At 42.9% G+C, this 18,373-nt stretch overlaps 2 protein-coding genes across 2 annotated transcripts; one reads left to right on the plus strand and one right to left on the minus strand.

Annotated features, from left to right (window-relative positions):
• Positions 1–1,340: 1,340 nt before the first annotated feature.
• Positions 1,341–4,888, minus strand: pdcd2 (programmed cell death 2). The gene is made up of 6 exons (XM_048269889.1): positions 4,394–4,888; positions 3,813–4,049; positions 3,098–3,235; positions 2,125–2,225; positions 1,885–1,998; positions 1,341–1,749 (listed from the first exon to the last, which is right to left on the minus strand). Exons 1-6 carry the CDS (start codon positions 4,707–4,709, stop codon positions 1,582–1,584), a joined length of 1,074 nt encoding a protein of 357 aa, XP_048125846.1. The 5' UTR covers positions 4,710–4,888; the 3' UTR covers positions 1,341–1,581.
• A 725-nt stretch (positions 4,889–5,613) lies between these two features.
• On the plus strand, positions 5,614–13,644 carry rhoua (ras homolog family member Ua). Its single transcript, XM_048269845.1, is given in 3 exon segments — positions 5,614–6,198; positions 6,594–6,652; positions 10,393–13,644. Coding segments are annotated over 3 exon segments (756 nt in total). The 5' UTR covers positions 5,614–5,948; the 3' UTR covers positions 10,840–13,644.
• Positions 13,645–18,373: the final 4,729 nt, after the last annotated feature.

Consider the following 18,373-nt stretch of genomic DNA (forward strand, 5'->3'; position numbering starts at 1 on the left):
CTAACCTATTTTGAACGAGTACCTGCCAGCTTTAGCTTAGTTATAGTCAGTAGATGTAGATTAGTACTCTGCCATTATTTGCATATATAACTCCATAGTGTTGGCTGCGACTTTCAACACCATGTCAGTTTACAAGGGAAAGAGGCTACAGCTAAATGCTACACTAGGTAAAACAGAAAGCAGTATACAACTCAGTCTATATCAGTGTTTCTCAAACTTTTTTTCTGGGGACCCACTTTTTAAAAATGATAGACTATCGCGACCCAACTCGTGACTGTGGTAGTTAACAAACTAGATCAGTGGTTCTCAAACTTTTTCTTTCATTCCCCACTTTGATCAAGGGAGCATTCTCGAGCCCCACCTGTCCCTCATCGCTCTAAGAAAGTGGTAGGTCAAGCTTTAAATGGTCAAATTTATTGAATGACAAGTTCTAAATATATCCTCTTCAACAGAGTTAAAATCAGCTGGTGTTGCATATATAATAATAAATAAATACATAACACACATATTTCGGTTTTCCAGCAACATATTAGGAAGGCCATTTTACAGCATTACAATATATTCAATGAAATACCAACATGCTGGATTAAATGGATCCATAATCCAGTCATACTGAGCACTGCTGGTTGGGAAATATTTTTGAAATAAACTTTGCAGGGATGTGATGTAGGCCTACTGTTTAATACATGGGATCACAAGAGTGCCTCCCAATCAGACGTTTCAGCGATTTCGCTCAGAAATCTCAAAGGCATAATACTGTCGTGATCGAGGCGCCTTTCCCATACTCAAGTTTTTTTGGTGAATGCAGTAATCTTATTTGCTAGGTGAGGTAGGTGCTTGTCTTTGCCTTGTAAGTGGACATTTAACTCAAATGTATCGCTAAGATAGGCCAGCTTTGTCAATAAATGTTCATTAGTGAACGTGCTTGCAGATTCAAACATGCGCTCTTCCTCCAAGAAGAGGCGACTCGGAGCTCAAACACGCGCGACAGCACTTTACCTCGGAAAGCCACCTTGCCTCGCTGTGAAACAGTACAGCCTTTTGGTCAGCTACCATCTCTTCGCAAAGTGCGGAGAATAGACGCGCTTTTAAGGGCCGGATTTTGATGAAATTCACCACTCTCACAACAACGTTCAAAATCTCATGTAGGTCGGGACTAACTAAGCTGCCTTGACACGCCTTCCCTGTGAATAACACAGTGCGTCCATTGCACATCGGGTGCTACCTGGGCCAAGGCTACAGATAAAAAAATAAATGTAAAAAACTCCTGTTTTTCACGTCAGTTCGCGCCCCCCCTGGCATGTCTCCGCGACCCACAGTTTAAGAAACACTGGTCTATATAAAGGTAACTTGATTTTATTTGAAAAGAACTAATCAATCAATTATGTAACATCACTATTCCAAAAAAGGTGTATTTCATCACACATGTATTTCATGCACAAGCAATCAGTTTAGCATTGTGATTAGGATTATTACCATACTGATAGAAAAAAAAAACAGCATTTCTTGTGTCTTTTACATAATTTATGTTAATTTCACCAGTCATCCTATGTACAGATTTTTCTTCTATAGCTATGCTATTTACACTGGGTGTTGATCCATTGAAAAGTCCTGTTTCCAGATGAATTCTGGGACATATTTGTTCCCCTGCTGACAGTTGTTTGCACATGTATAGACCAACAAGGTTCCCCAGTCAATGGAGGCATCTGTGCTGTCCACCTTCAGTTTGATGAGTAACTGCGGCATAACCTTAAAAGACAAATGAATTGGTACACAGAAGTTAGAGCAATGGCTTCCAGTCGGCTCTTCTTCTTCAAGCACACGTGCATGATGCCAACAACTGAATAGGTAACTTTGTTTCTTCAGATGCATTTTGAAACCAACCTGAAATTCAAATATTCTTTTGGCACCACATGAACATTTGGGAATATTCTCTTCCAGAGTTTTATGCTCTGAGGACACCCATAGGGGAACCCCACCTCTTTCGTATCGCAGAACCTGTAGTTCAAAGAAAAAACAGGTTACATTCATTCATCTAACATCAGCAACCCTCAGCCAGGGCTATGGATTGTAATGAATCTATGGGTCCACCAAACAGCATTAAGAAACAAATGAATAGCAAACCTGATGCGGCTCTACAGATGTCCTCTGTTTAAAAATTTGGACCACTTTGCTGTCCTGAGTTTCATGAAGGGCCATGTCCTCAAGCTCATTTTCATCCAAGTCTAGGAGGAGGAAATGCAAGGGAAACTGTATTCAGATAGCCTGGGTGAACCCAAATGAATCTGCGAGTGCATCTGAATTTGCTCTGCAGATCCATCTGGCAACCCTCCAATTCACAGCGATTTCCAAAATTACAGAAAACTCTGGAACTAATCACAACTGCTTATCCGGCATGGGGCAGGCTAAACTACAGAGCAGTATGGTTACAGTATGTGCGCTATACGGGGGCAGCCGTGGCCTACTGGTTAGCGCTTCGGACTTGTAACCGGAGGGTTGCCGGTTCGAACCCGACCAGTACGGCTGGTCACGTGCCTGTGAGCAAGGCACCTAATCCCTCACTGCTCCCGAGCGCCGCTGTTGTTGCAGGCAGCTCACTGCGCCTGGATTAGTGTGTGCTTCACCTCACTGTGTGCTGAGTGTGTTTCACTAATTCACGGATTGGGATAAATGCAGAGACCAAATTTCCCTCACAGGATCAAAAGATATATATATATATATATATATATATAGTTATTAAACACATATATATATAGTTATTAAACACAATGTCTGCAATGATGGTGTCAGTATTACACGACACAGATGTGTATCTTCTTTGGAATTGAGCGAGCAACTGCATTCAACACATTGGTTTACAAGACAGATATGTCTGGTCTATTTCTGTAAAGTTTGGGTATGAGTTTAATGTAACAATTTCATTCTACTGTTGGCTACGCCCCTTGGAAACCTGAGGTAAATGAAGGGTTCCCAGACCAATTCTCTTTTGGCTTTAGTCTTCTGAGGTCTGATGTGAGCCAGGCTAGTAATCAGAAACATACCAATGTAAAGTTGCAATCTTGTCTTTATGGATGTGTCTGTATTTACATATATGTACCGTTATCAGTGTGGTGAGTGTCGGAGTCCTCCACATCGTCTGTGACATTAGACTCATCTTTTTCCTCTAACTCCTCAGGTTCCGTGACCAGCTCAAACTCAGGAAACAGGAATGGAGAGGTAGACACTGTGATGCTAGCTGCAACAGATGAGCAAAACATTTAAGAAAATTCTGGTACCCATACAACCAATGGCATGGAGGTCATTCCATGTGAAATCAGATAAGATTGCTGCAACCTCTCAGATTTTGATCAAACCTGGTCATAACCTAGGCCTGTAAAATTTCTGTTAAAATCATAGGCCTTCTTATTGTTTTCAGCTCTTGACATTACTTTTACAACTAGGGCCCTATGTAAATTCAATGGACATGCATTATAAACCTTTAACCTTCCAGTCATACTGAAAACATGTTTCTCCATCCTACAAAGTTTTGACAGGCTAGGAATAATATGTTCTAAGATATTTAGGTACAAACATGGCTCCCAAAATAAGGCATTTTAGAGTGTAAAAAGGCCAAAGACCATATGAAAACATTGGATGGTGCAGCAACCATTTTCCTAGATTAACATTCTGTTTCATTTGACACGGAATGACCCATGTTTTTCCCCCTCTAATCCAGATTTAATGAATATCAGTTTGAATGAAATGTCTGATAACTACAGTGTAAATGAATAATAATAATAACAGTTAGGCTAATAAATTATGAATCCACTTGCCTTCTTTACAACATTCTTTCTTATGACTGTGTTTCCAGTCTATGGTCTGGTGATCCTTGCTGCAGTAAGTAACTGCATGGCAGCGTGAACAAGCTTTATGTCCAGGACAACCACACACTCTGCAGAGCTTAATTCCTGATTCCAGCATACAGTCACTACTGCTCTCTTCTGGTTCCTCCTCCGGTGGTGGGTCATATGGGTAAAAGTCATTTTTCCTAGACAACTGACTTCTAAACACTGTGGACATAAACAGAACAATAAATCAACATTCACCATTGTATAACACAACATAAATAACTACTGACAGAACAACAACGGAAAACATGAAGCAAAGAGGCATCTTACAAATAGACACTAGGCTAGCCTACTCTACAGCAGAACTCGTAATCAAAGATATTGTTTCATATTTATGCACATTTGTCAAGCACAAGAATCTATACAAGTAGAGTAAAACGTCACCAGAAAAGTCCTGCGAAGCGCACAACTGTACTCAGGTTGTTGCTCAGGCACTATGAAAACAATGTAGTCTATGTGTGAGAAGCTAGCTATCTAGTTTTGAGTAATAATAGGCCTAACCTTACCTTTGAAGCACTGATTATCGTTCCGTGTGTGGCAGGTTGGCGTCTTGCAACAGAATACAAAAAGAGTCCTATGAAAACTCCAGTCCTGACCGACAATCGGAGCATAGACTTGTAGTAAAAATGCTGTGGGGAGCTGACATTTTGCACATGTCAGATCAGGCAGAGATGGTAAATCCGACTGGCTCAACCAAGCAGGTCTACCACCCACTTTACTGGGAAACTGAGAACTTCGGAGTTGCCAGGCGTCGGCTTCTTCCACAAATCCCAACGCAACCCCCTTTTCTTTGTTGGAAGTGTTTGATGGCGTAGCTTCCATTATTAACTAATACATTTAGTTTGTAAAAAATATTTTCTCTGGGACAATGTGGCGAGATGGTTGTTTCGAATTCATTTCTCGTGTGGAACAAAGGTGTCGAACAAAAGGTTCCGATGTTCCTTTTTCGAGTAATGCTACATTGTAGCTAAAGAGCTTCCATCAACATGCATTTTAATTAATTGATCAGCGTCAAGGCGTCGGTGTCATCTAGGGACAAAAATGACACAGTGATTATTGTAATTTGGGAAGATACCTCCAATCACCATCATTTGCTGTAAACAAACTTTCATGATTTGCCCGTTCGCTACTCACATCAACAAAGTAAAAGAATAAACAACAAACAGAATGAAAACAATCACAGCTTAAATCGTGTACAAATCGTTTGTTTTGAAGATTCTAGGCAGTCAGTAGATTAGTGTCCACCCGAAATGTCCATTCTCCCCCACAGCACACTTAATTCCACTAGATGGCTCTACTTCCACATCTCACATTCTAGCAAGTGCACCTAAAGTGAAAAGAACTAAATAAAATTGTAAAAAAATAAATGTGCACTGATAAATTATTCACATTTAGGCTATTCCTTGGCTAACCTAAATTAAACTGGTGGTCGCATGATTAAATGAACTTTTTGTGAAATTTGCTAGTCTAGAATTTGAATTTCCCCTTGGGGATCAATAAATTATCTATCTACCTCTATCTATCTAGAGCTGCGTTCGTGTTAGCCACTTTCTAAACCTTTTAATTGTAGGCCAACTTAATTGTCTCCTATGGTAGTGCAATGAAACTTCATCTAATTGAGGCGCTTTTATTTAATCCCACTGGCCCCCCATTGGTTAGCAAGTTGAAGCTAGGCTATTCTTTCCTCACTCCCTCTCTCACACACACACACACACACACACACAATGATGTCATGCTGTTTAGTGTAGGCTAGTAGATCGCGGAGGCTGTAGTGGGAGACTGGGACAAGAGAAGTGGAGCCGTGACTCCAAGAGGGCTGAACCGAATGCCGCCCTCCACTTCAGTGCTCTTGGAAGAATTAGGCTATGTTTTCACGTTGAGATGGATAAGTAAAGTTTCACCTGCAAAAGTGATTTGTTTGTTCATCGCTATGGAAAGTCGACATAAAGTGGAGCCTGGTACGTAAATGAACTGTAACAGTCCCTTGTGTGATGTGGGACGAGTAACCCAATGGATTGGCGAAACTGGGATTAACTCCTGGTCGTTCGGTTCCTCACAGACATGCCTCCGCAGGCTGTTGGAGAATACAAACCCGTAACAGTGTCGGTTGTTCCGCCAGTGCCACCGCGAAGGTTTCGGAGTAAAGATACTTCTTCGGAGGCAAAGTGTCGGTCCGGTGCCGCAGTTGAGCGCAAGGTGAAATGTGTGCTTGTTGGTGACGGGGCGGTTGGAAAGACCAGCCTCATTGTAAGCTACACAACAAATGGATATCCTACTGAATATGTACCAACTGCCTTTGACAACTTTTCAGGTAAATTGGATGAAATCCGTTTATTTGTAACGAAATTCCGTTGAAATGTGTAGCCTGCAGTGTTCAGATAGCCTAAAAAAAACCCAGCAGTCTATGTCTGGAGTAGGCTAATTCCTCTTCTTTGCAAATAAATGGGTTATCAGTGATCACAGTATATTACTAGTTAGTAATACTTTTCGGTGGTATTAGTATTTAATTGGATAATATCCAATTTTCTGAGAGATTTGTTATGGATTTCCTCACATATGGTTTTCTTGTAATTTAACGGCAGCAGACACAAGGGTAGGCTTATATTTATGAAACTTATCTGGCTGCCTAAAGTTATGAACAGCAGGAGTTGACAGAGAGTTGAAGGTCCACCTCATCTATTTGTGTTTACTTTTCTTCCTCCTCAGCGGTGGTGGCGGTTGATGGCAGACCGGTGAAGCTGCAGCTGTGTGACACAGCGGGCCAGGTTTGTTTCTTATTTACATGATGTACATTTTGTTTTGGGTTTGATGTCATTGTATTTTAGTTTCGGAGTGAGAGAGCATGTCTAATGGATATGGCTATGCAGTGAGGGCTGCTTCAAGGCCAAGAAGTGTGTCTAAGGCACAATGTAAAGGTATGAAGCTTGTTTATAAAAACAACACGATGTTGATTAGCCTACACTGCACCTCCCCTGTGCATTTCTGCAAACACTTAAAGATTTCAGCACATACTGACAAGCCCCATTCAATTGAAGGTGGGACTTAGATGGGGAGGGTGACTGGGTGGCAGAGAGCCAGGGTGTAATTAAGATGGTAAAGCCAGTCAGTCACTGCAAACATATCAGCATTCAGTGCCTGTGTTTAATTCCAACACGTGCAGTGTAAAACTAGATATATTATACTGCTGATTCTGCTCTGCCCTTGAAACGTCAGTGGTGGGGAGAGCACAAAATGTGTGACCAGGGTCTCCAGAGCCCCCTTGAATAGTCTGCTGAAATGAGGTTACCCAGTTGTAATGTATCCTCTGAAATGCAACCGCCGATGTCAAAATCTTTTGGCTCAAGGTCAGTGGTGCGCTGTGGTTTTCGTGGTCTGCTCTGTCTGACGTGGACTTGTGGAGCGTCCGCTCAACACTTGTCACTTGTCCTTCACTGAACTTAGCCTATAGACGCACTGAGGTCGACCTATAGAAGCAGAGGCACCAGTGGAGCAAGTGCCTGCCCTGATGTGTGGCAGGGGTTCAGCCCAGGCAGGAGCGCTCTAGGGGGGTGCGCGGAATGGGGAGAAACGGGGGTAATGGTGATGAATTAGGCTGGGCTAAGGAGACCATGCCTAAGTGGAGTCGCAGCTGGGGCTGGTCAAAAGAAATGTGAGCCTTGTGTTTTTCAGGAGGGGGGGACTGGAACCGGCTGTGTGGGTAGAGCAAAAGGGAGAGTGAAAAGAGAGATTAAGAAAGCAAGGGAGAGGTTGAGAACAGGAGAGATTTTTGAATGTGTGTGTGAGAGAGAGAGAGAGAGAGAGGAGGGAGAGAGTTGGAGAGAGATAGTGAGAGTTTAAAAGAAAGCAATTAAGAAAGAGAGAGAACTGACCTAGGACCGAAATGAACAGTGTGTGTGTGTGTGTGTTTGTGTGTGTGCATGTCTGTGTGTGGCTGTCTGTTTCTTTGTGTGTATTTATGTGTGCACGCGTGAGAGAGAGAGAATGAAAGAGAGAGTTTTTCAGGGCAAGATGGAGAGACTGAGGGAGAACAAAAACGTGACATACAGAGAGAGAGAGAGAGAGAGAGACGTGAGATAGAGAGCAAATGAGGGAGAACCAATGGGAAGTCAAGCCAAGAGAGATCTGGAGCAGTCCTGTCTAGACACACACACTGAGTCTCCCGACTGGAGGCAGCACAGCACAGCACAGGCAGGGTTCACAGAGTTCTGGGCCTGCTGCTCTGGAAGGGAGCGGCCCGCAACCAGGCCAAATATCAAGACTTGGGTTAGAGTGGAACACCACTTCCACTCCTCCCCCCTCTATGATCCTGAGGCACATGATTGGCTGGAAGTGCTTATAGCTCAGTCACAGCCAGTTTGTTGAAGAGATTTTTGAGCGGAACACTGAGTGGACAGGTGGAGACCTGTGAAGTTAGTTGCATTGTGTAAAAAGTGTATGATGCTGCTAGAATCGCAGACAGTGCCCAATTATAATTTGTCTATATTTATTTGATCTTCTGGCTCATTATATGACGGCAGTCACGTACATAGCGTGCAGGCATACTCTTCTACGTGACTCAGTGATGCGCTGGAGTTAATTAACATCCTCACAAAAGTACTTAACTTCCAGCCTTTCTAAAAATGAATCTCCAATCCTCCATCCTCAACACTCCTGAGGCAAATAGACCTCATTAACTCGCTTCTTTCAGGAAATGACTTGGGTGTATGAGCAAGTACTATCAGAAGGGCTGCAGAGCGAAATATACAGAGAGGGAGGGAGGAAGAGAGAGAGAGAGAGAGAGAGAGATGGAATGCTTTGTTAATAAACAACACATACACAATTTGGCTCTGGAATGCTACAGTTATCTTGTGTGTGCTCACAGAGGGTTCAGATGTGTGAGAATGATAGGTAATCACTGGTGTGTTGCGCAAGTAGCCAGATGACATGATTAAAAGCACGTTACAGGAGATAAGCCCTCTTACAACCCCTGGGTGAAACTTCAGTAGGTGGTCATTTGGGATAAAAACGCTGCCATCAGTTAGCCTGGGGAACCAGACCCAATCTGAAAGATTAAGGGTCTGGCCACGAATAATGTAATGGCCCAACTCGAGGGGCGGCACCAAGCATGCAGTTGAAAATCTCACTGCACTCAATTGGATAACACTATACGACTAATGTTAACTGACTGATTCCGGACATCGACGCAATTGGATAACACTACGTCTGTCATCTGTTTAGCTCGCCTCTGGCCCGCCCATATCAGATACACAGATGTGATTGGTTACCCGCGATGCAAGGGGCAAAAGTAACGTGCATCATTACTCATTGCCAGAGTCTCTCGCTGAGCAAATTGATATTGTGCTCGTGCGAGAACTCTGGATTCCAGGGTAGCCATCAGTATGGCCAAATGAAGGTCTAGTTCTTAGCTCTGACTTAGCTCTCAGTAATGCAGACACAGTACAGAGAGGTGTCTTTGGCAGGGCTTTTATGGCATCTCACAGTTGCCCCCAGGGCTGAAATGGAGCATTTGGAAATGGAGCACTCAATTCAATTTGAAATAGTTAGTGTGTCAAGAACTGTGCAACTGGCACTAGCTCTTACAGTAAGACAGAGACATTCCACCTCCAGCAGAAAGCTGTAAAAATGTTTGCTCTTAGTTCTCACTATTTGGTTTTGTACCTGTCAAGTTTCTTACACTGCATTAGGTTACATAAATAAAGCATATTATGGGGCTGGTTTTTCTTTATGTTCAACGTGAAAGAGTCACAAATATACATGAACCAAATGTAACTATTTCCATCACAAAAGATGACTATAATTGGGGCCTATGTTAAGAAACATGTGATGATCTGGTGGAGAAGGAAAACACAGTGCAGAACAGAAGTGGCTTTGCTGAGATCAAGTGTTATCATGTGTGTATCACACAATCACAAGTTAGCCCTTCTAGGCTTTTAGAACAACAATGATAAAACAGTTCATCCTTATGCAATACCTTAGTCAGCAGATCATGTGCTATAGCCTTCATCTTTTCCCTCAGATGGTGGAAATGGCTTAGAGAACCTCTGGTTAGGAAGGTCTTCCTGGCAAAAATATGTTTTTTTTATTCTGTATGCGTGAGGACTGACTTGTATTTCCTTATTTTTCACTGTGTTTTTGGCAAGAGTCCAGGTGTCTCTCAATACATATGTCTGCATTACAGGAGAAAAAAACGTTCAGTGTGTCTGCGCTTCGATATTTTGACTTTGTTGCTATTGTCATTAGGCACTTGAGACCAGTTAAGGCTTTGCTGTAGCCATAGGGTTGGTGATATGATGAAGACTGATTTACTCATTTAACAAATGCTTTTATCCAAAACAATGGATAAATATAGATTTTTAATCAGGATGAATGCTCTTGGTGTCAACCAGGAACCTGGTGTTTTTAGCATCTTTTGTTTCCTCATAAATCCAAGAGACCCTTCAAAAGTCTCTTGGCACTCTTTGTTGTCCAACACAGATGGAGCCTGACCTTGCTGTGTCTTTTACAGGATGAGTTTGATAAGCTCCGCTCCTTCTGCTACACAAATGCCGACGTCTTCCTGTTGTGCTTCAGCGTGGTGGCGCCCTCCTCCTTCCAGAATGTCACGGAGAAATGGGTCCCCGAGATCCGGAGGCACTGCCCGCGCTCGCCCGTCATCCTGGTGGGCACCCAGTCGGACCTCCGCGAGGACGTCAAGGTGCTGATCGAGCTGGCCAAGTACAAGGCGGCGGTGGAGCGGCGAGGCCCGCAGTGTGCGCGATTGTAGCGCCATCATTACATGGAATGCTTTCGGCTGACTCAGAAGAACCTGAAGGAGGTGTTCGACGCCGCCATCTTGGCCAGCATCCAACACAGTGACAGTCAGCAGCAGCAGCACAAGCTAAAGAAGCGCACGCCGGACAAGATGAAGAAGCTGTCCAAGTCCTGGTGGAAAAAGTACTGCTGCCTGGCCTAGCGCTCAGGGCTGTCGGGTCAAACTGTGGAGGGTTTTTTTTCTCTCCCCTGGTTTATGTATGGGGTCAAAAGGGGGGCCTCTCCTCAATGTGAGGTGTTTAGTGGGGATCTGGGGGTAAAAAGATCAGAAGGACTTTAAACTGCAAGTGGAACAAAGGGTGGAAAAATTCTACCCTAAGTCATGACACTAACAGATCAACGGTCATTTACCGCATGGCTATCACTTCAAAGGACCATGAAAAAGCTGACCATTATGATGTTCTAGAGGCTCCAAGGGTCTCCTTTTAACCCCTCAGAAGATGATTCTCCACCCCAGCAGCCCCCTTCCCCTCCCCTCCCTCCATTTTTCCACTCTGGCCGGCACTGTAACACAGTGGGACCTGGAGGAGAGTGCCGGAGCTGTCTCCAGTAATATGTTAAGACTGCTCACAGACTTGCCCCCTGGTCCTTTGATCCTCTGTCTGGTCCAGACAGCCAGCAAACTGTGAAAAGCAAAACCCTGCCAAAGAGCGAGGGATGAAGAAAGATGAGTCCAAGAATCTTGACATCGTCGTCTTTTTTAACCTGTTCTGTTTTTCCCCAGTCCCACCCCACCCCATCCTCCCCACACGCACATATGAAGTCCCAGCATATGAGGGGCACAAAAGGGGTTACCCCCTCATACTCTTACAGTGCCTAAGAATTGTTTTAAAAACATAGTGCCATTATCAGTCAAAGCAAGCAAGAGATTAGTCATTGTTTTTGTTAGTTACTCTGTCAACTGATCAGTTTTACTGATTACTGTTGCTGTTTCGTCATACTCATGAGGTGTGTGCACCACAGTTGGCCCTCCCACTGGCGTTGCTTTCAGGGTGGCCGCCTCCACAACAGCCTTGTGGACTGTGGTTGTTTACGTTTGGAGACACCACAACTCAGATGTGGCGTCCCGAAACAGCTCGCAGGGGTCAGGGCTGCGCCTCTGGGGCGGGAATTTAGCAGATCGCCTGAACTTTGCTTCTCTGGTCAGTGAACCGGCTGGGAGGTCATAAACAAATGTCAACCCGCTGTCCCCCTCCCTCCCAACCACCACACACACACACACACACACTCACACATGATCGCCACCACGCACCAATCGCTGTGCTGGCTGGCGCTATAGTGGGAAAGGCAGGTTTTGAGTTAGGAGTGGTGAGGTATGTTGTGTGTATCTGAGATGAGACAAGCGACAGAGACAAGGGGTTTCTTGCCCAATCGAGGAAGTTCAGAAGAGGAACACCTCCTTTCCCCCGTTTAAAGTCTTTTTATAGTTGAGCACTTTTCAAAAGCATATGATGACTTTGTCTCCTGTTTTTATGAACTCTTTATCCATTTTTCTAAGTCAGAGCAACAGGAGTCACAAAGAGATCAGACAAATGTGTAGTGTTAGCGCTTTTAGTGACAAACAACTACTAGGCACAGTCATGATTCTTCTGTCATTTTTGAAGTTCTTTGCAGTTTTATTATCAGTATGATGATAACTTCCTCCTTGTGCGTTATTGGTCCAGTAAATGAATGTACACTGTGGATTCATTACCATATTGATACCTATACCATGTTTCTTACGGTATGTCCCATTCTTCAACCATTCACATTATATTTTGCAGAACACTGAAGCAGTTATGGTCTGTACATATTTTCATTTGAAATGCTGGTGTCACAATCTATGTATATTGTTTCATTATTTACCCTTAGTGGTCTACAAAGGTGTGAACTATGTTATCAGTTTTGAATTTCACCTTCATTGTCAAATGAGTAGTCCTCCAGGCATTGTACTGTGGCTATTGACTCCATTTTGTTCTCATGTCAAGGTCTGCCTGAAGGCATCGTTAAGGGATAACAGTATGTTGCGTTTTGGTGAATTGAAAACGTCTTTAGGGGATAACAGTATGTGACGTGGGAAAGAATGGAAGTGTAGATGAACAATGAAAGTTCACACTTTATATGCAGGATATTATGATGTTTGACCACAAACCGTCTGAATATCAGATCCAAGGCAAGGACTGGTCAATGCTATGGACCAACACATGTACCTCCTGCAGTTAACAAACTGTACCTTTACTAGCTCAAACTCATTTCTACCCTAACCCCAGTAAGTCTCTCCCAGAAGTGCCATTGCTGTGATTCAACTCTTGCACTTTGCTATCTCATCAGGGTGTTAAAGCGGCAGCCCTTTCCTAATCGAAAGAGTAACCCAGAAGGAATTCAGTCAACATTGACCTCATCCGTTATCATACTCACTCAGCCTTTCCTCTTGTGACTCTCAGTGGTGATTGTGTCTGGAACTGGGAGCCGTATCACGGCATGTACGGATGGAATGAAGTTGTTTGAGGAATCATGGGTAATCAGCGAATCGGTGTGTTGAGCTTTAAGGTGTTCAGGGGAGAGGGCAGATGTGAATGTAGGCTGTTGGCTATCTGAAAGAGAGATGAGGGTTCTGAGAGATGGGGGTTCTGCATAGAATGACCTGAAGAATGAACTCTGTAAGTGCAAAGGTGATTAGTGTTAACCTGGAGGTGATTTATAAGAGGCGGGTTCTATGGACCTGATGGATTGCTATTACTGCCACCAGTATTAGGGATCTCAGTGACAAGTGGTGTTTCTTATCTATGTATCCTATAGATATCTATAGATTTCCCTGTGTTATACGTGGTAATATGTGCAAATGAAACGTTTGTAAATGACCATCAGGGGAAAGTTTGTGGATGTAACAACTTGTACACAGTGTCCTATCAGAATCGACAACTGCCTGTAGTGTATTAATTATCTGCAAATAAAGAGCTCTGATATATCTTCTTGTGCTTGTGTCAATGACAGGGACCATGGCTAATTTTTGGGGGGAAAGCGTTTTTCCTCTCCATATTTGTGATATAAAATGTAATAGTTGAGACAAATGGTCTCTCCATTAGTTTGCTTTATGAATCATGCTTCATCATGATTATATGAATTGTAATTGAACTTAAAACCAATCGTGCAGCAATTAGTCCTCATGATCTTTAGCAGCACTTTAACTTCTAATGTATGCCATATGTGTGTCCTAGAAAATAATAGCAAAGATCATAGGAACTTTACCGCTGTGAACATAGTTAATTCTTGACATCATTTTATGTGAACATATGGTATGCTTTAAGAATCCTGCAATAGTACTTAGTGACTTTGTTGCTTCTTAAAGCTAAATTTTGAAATGACAAAAGTTATTTTCAAGGAAATACAACAGCAAACTCAACTTGGCAGCAAAATCCAAGGTCACAGGGTCTTTTTCTCTTTGACTATTTACATCCTGGCAAATAGTACTGACATTGCGCATTTAAATGAGGTGACCTGTGGATGGCCAGCTGAAGGCAATCACTGGTCTACACCCTCTGTCACGATATTCAGAGCACAGCAAGCGAGGCTAAAATGTTCTTGATTCAATTGTGTGGGCTGCAGAGGATGGGTGAGGTCTCTCAATTGCCACACGCGTCTCTCTGGTCCAGCGTCGTGTCCACGTTTAGTCTCTGTGATGTTTTCAGGCCATGGACATCACTTTGCATCAAGACGCATGCAGATGAGCCAGACGTGAGTCGGAGCAAAGGCTATTGAGGCCCCCTCCCGTCGCAAAGCAGACATTGGGCTCAGAAATAGCCGCCCTAAACAGGAACCAAAAAAAAAATGTAAGAAGACATCAAGACAGACCAGATAAGACGCGAGTCAAGCTTGTGCCCACAGATTGTGAGATTGGGTGCCGTGCGTGCGGTGTCTGAGGCAATAGGGAGTTATGTAAATGTGATATTCCCAAAGGCAAGGGGAGGAGAATGTCACCCTGATAGCACTAACGGCCGCTGTGCTGCTGGTTGTTGTTGTGTAAGCACATCACAAGTTCAGGCGGCAGTGTACCACCAACAGAAAGAGCTCTGGGGCTGTGGGTTGGGTGAGGGTAGTGTGTTTAAAGAGAAGCAAAGAAGGGCCCTGGTGGGTTTAGGAGAACTGAGATTTTGAAATGGCTCAAGACCTTTCTCCTCCTTTAGTCTTAGTTTGGCCTCTGCCCAACTCGTCACCCAGGGGAATTATGGGCCACTTGTTTCTCTCCTCCTATCTGTCCTCTTCTCTCTTTTTTGTACCATTCTTCCTGTCTTTTTTTCTCCTGTTCTTTTTCTGCACCTCTGTCTCTCCTTCCCTATTTTCTCTATGTCCATTTGCCCCTTTCTCTGGGCCTTTCTGCTCTCTTCCTATGCCCTCCCTCTCTGTCTCTCCTCTCTCCTCCTCTCTGCTTTCTATCCATTCTGTCCTCTCCTCTTTCTCTCTCACCCCAGTGAGTCTCAGTCTCAGAGTTCACCAATCAGCCTCGCACAGCACATTAGCTTTCACCCGGAGCTGTCACGATTAGCATGGCGTCATCCCTCTGGAACATGCTCTTGGAAAAGCGCAAGAGATGCACAGAGTCCCTCTCACTGTCTGTGTGTGTGTGTGTGTGTGTGTGTGTGTGTGTGTGTCTGAGATCCTCACAGCATGTTCAGTCACTTCAGTCCTTACATCATGCCCGATTTCTCCTCCTTGAATGGAGATACATAAAGTTGTTTTGTCAGCTGACAGGGTTAGCTAGCTGGCCGAGCCAAACAAACAACCACAAGGAATATTGTTTTTAAAGGGTTGAACAGACAATAATCACATCTGGCTATGTAACTTATGGTTGCAGTTCATGGCATTCTGTGAGTCCATAAAACAAGTGGTGTATGTGGAGGAAGATTATGTATGTCTGTTGTATTGTACTAATTGAAGAGAGGTATTGTTTGTAATTGTATGTTGTCTGAATCAAATTTTTAGGCTCAAGAGACTTCACATGTTTTCCAGCCATGAGAACGGAATGGTGAACAAGACACCCTCTACTTCCATGAAAAGTCCCTTGTTAGAACCATTTGTTCTTATAGGAGAACCATTTTATCTCACTGGCAACAGGTAGAAACTATTGTCAAAATACTCTGCTTTGGCAATGATGACCCCAAGTTGATGCCTGAATCTGGGTCAATTGGTAAAACAGCTAAAAACAAAAATGGGAGAATATTTAGCTAACTCCTTTGTAAGAAAAACTTCATTGTCTCACCAGTCTCACACAATACGTTGCCAAGACTGAAATGACGAGAGGTCAGATGTCAAGCATTGTTTATCATTGCTATTTATATGGCCGCTAAACACTCCACTCCATGAAAACAATTCATCTTCCCTGCCATGCTGAGAGAAGGCTCTTCCTCTTCAGCAAATGAAAACTGTCTCAAATAGACCACGCTCAGAGCTCTCTTGCTTCAGTGTTGTTAGGGGGAAGACATCTTTCCTCAAGTGTCTGCCTGTGCTATCAGCTATCTCCACATTCTTCCTGGATCTCCATTCAGTGGAGAATACAATGTAGAGATCTGCGATAGATGGCCCAGTGTGTGAGGGAACTGCTGACAAAGCAGGTGAGCATTAATTCAATCTGTGTATTACAACAAGCTTTCCCACATGGCCTGTTGTTTTGTGTGATGGAGACCTGGGCCTGAACAAGCTCTTGACCCACTGCCATGCCAGTGCGGAAAGCTGGGAAGGCTTTGAGTAATCGTTTCTGGAACTTTCTTTAGGTGTCAGTGGAGAATGTAAAGAATTACAAATTATTGCCACATTCCTTGATTCCTTCAATCAGAAGAAAATAGTCATTGTTTAAATTCAGACTACTTCCTCCCCCTACCACCCTCATTTCTAAATATTTCACTTAAAAAAAATTTATATTTTAAACGTTCTATCCCAAGTAGAGCACATGCATTTTACAGATGTACCACATACACATAGGAGGATTTACCAGATGTATGTCCAGATATAGGTCTACAGATGTATGCAGATGTATGCAGTGGTTTACCTTTAACCACTAAAAAGGCAACCTCTGTCTGCTTTTCCATTAAAAAAAACTCTAACACAACTCTTGAATATAAAAATTGATGGTGAACTCATTGAACAAGTACCTGAAGAAAAGTATCTGAGAATAATTAAACTACCAGTTGAATTTTAAAAGTCACAAGAACATCTGTAAAACCATTAAGGCCAACTTTATGACGATAAAAAAATTGCTTGACTTTTGACTGTGCTTTTCTTTTTTTGTGTGCTTAACTACATGGTCCCAAGCTCACCAGTCATCAGTTAAGGCCATAGAGTGTCTTTATAACCACGCCTTGAAAGTCCTGGACAAGAAAAGAATAAGGTACCATTACTGCAAAAATTATAAGCAAACATAAGATTTAAGTTTTGCTTATTTTTTTACCATTACTGCAACCTTACCCCTTTGCAAAACAATAACAAGATGGCAAAGTGGCACCAGATCCACCACTCGAGCAGCGTTAATAGGTAATTGTAGTATCCCTTTCCGTAGAACATCTTTTGATCTTGAAATGTATCCCTACAGTCACCTTCATAAACGTACACTGTGCTCTCTCTGTATATTTTCTTTAATTTTTCATTTCATTTTATTTCCATGTTCATTTCTCTATTATTTTTAATAATGTTAATCTATATTATTATTTTTAACCAAAAGCCCTACTAGGGATAAGTGTTGTGAATTAGCTTCAGCTAAAAACACTAACATGCATCAGATGACTGTTTCAAGCTTATCTATCGTTTTTATCTGTCCCTAACTTAATAACATAACATAAACTTAATAATAATAATAATAATAATAATAATAATAATAATAATAATAATAATAATACTAATACTACTACTACTACTAATAATAATAATAATACTGGCAATAATAATAATACTACTACTAATAATAATAATAATAATAAAACATTTTAATGTAATTTAATCTTAACATTCAGCACACCCTATGTGTGATGCTGGTTTGATGTCCGAGCCCCCGATTATTCTAGAACTGGTTTCAGAATATTGATGGACATGTGGAACAAACGGCACCTGTTTTAGCAGTGCGTATAAGAAAAGATTTTTCCATTCGCACATGTTGATAAATTGCCCTTAGTTCTCTCTACAGGGTCCTAAGCTATGTAAAGACTGAGTAGATCTCTTGACATCTGCTTTGGACAACACAACACTGTGTACATCAGATCCTTCAAAAACAGCCACCTGTTCTGGTCCACAAAGGAGGCGAGGAGGCCCTTCCTTACTTGTGGAGAGATAACCGCCTCTTCAAAGATCTCTGACTGCTTCCACAAACAAACACGTCGGCTTTTCATCTCCCTCAAGCAAACAAGCGAAGACAGGGCTACGTGGCAGAGGGATGGGAGGGCCGGGGCCAGGGGGATGGGAGGGGCACAGCCGCCCACACAGGAGGATCTTGGGTCTTCCTGAAATGAGCCAGCCGTGAATACATTAACGGGCTGGAGGAACCCGCTTTTCCACAGAATGATCAAGCCAGGCTGGTCAGCGGAATAAAACATAATTGAGGGAGAAAGGAGAGGGGGGATGGAGGGAAAGAGAGGTTGGGAAAAGAAAAGAGAGAGAAAGAGGGAAGATGAGGGGAAAGAGAGAGATGGAGAGAGAGAGAAAGAGGGAAGATG

The sequence above is a fragment of the Alosa alosa genome, chromosome 18, assembly GCF_017589495.1.
Source record: "Alosa alosa isolate M-15738 ecotype Scorff River chromosome 18, AALO_Geno_1.1, whole genome shotgun sequence".
Lineage (NCBI taxonomy): Eukaryota > Metazoa > Chordata > Actinopteri > Clupeiformes > Clupeidae > Alosa > Alosa alosa.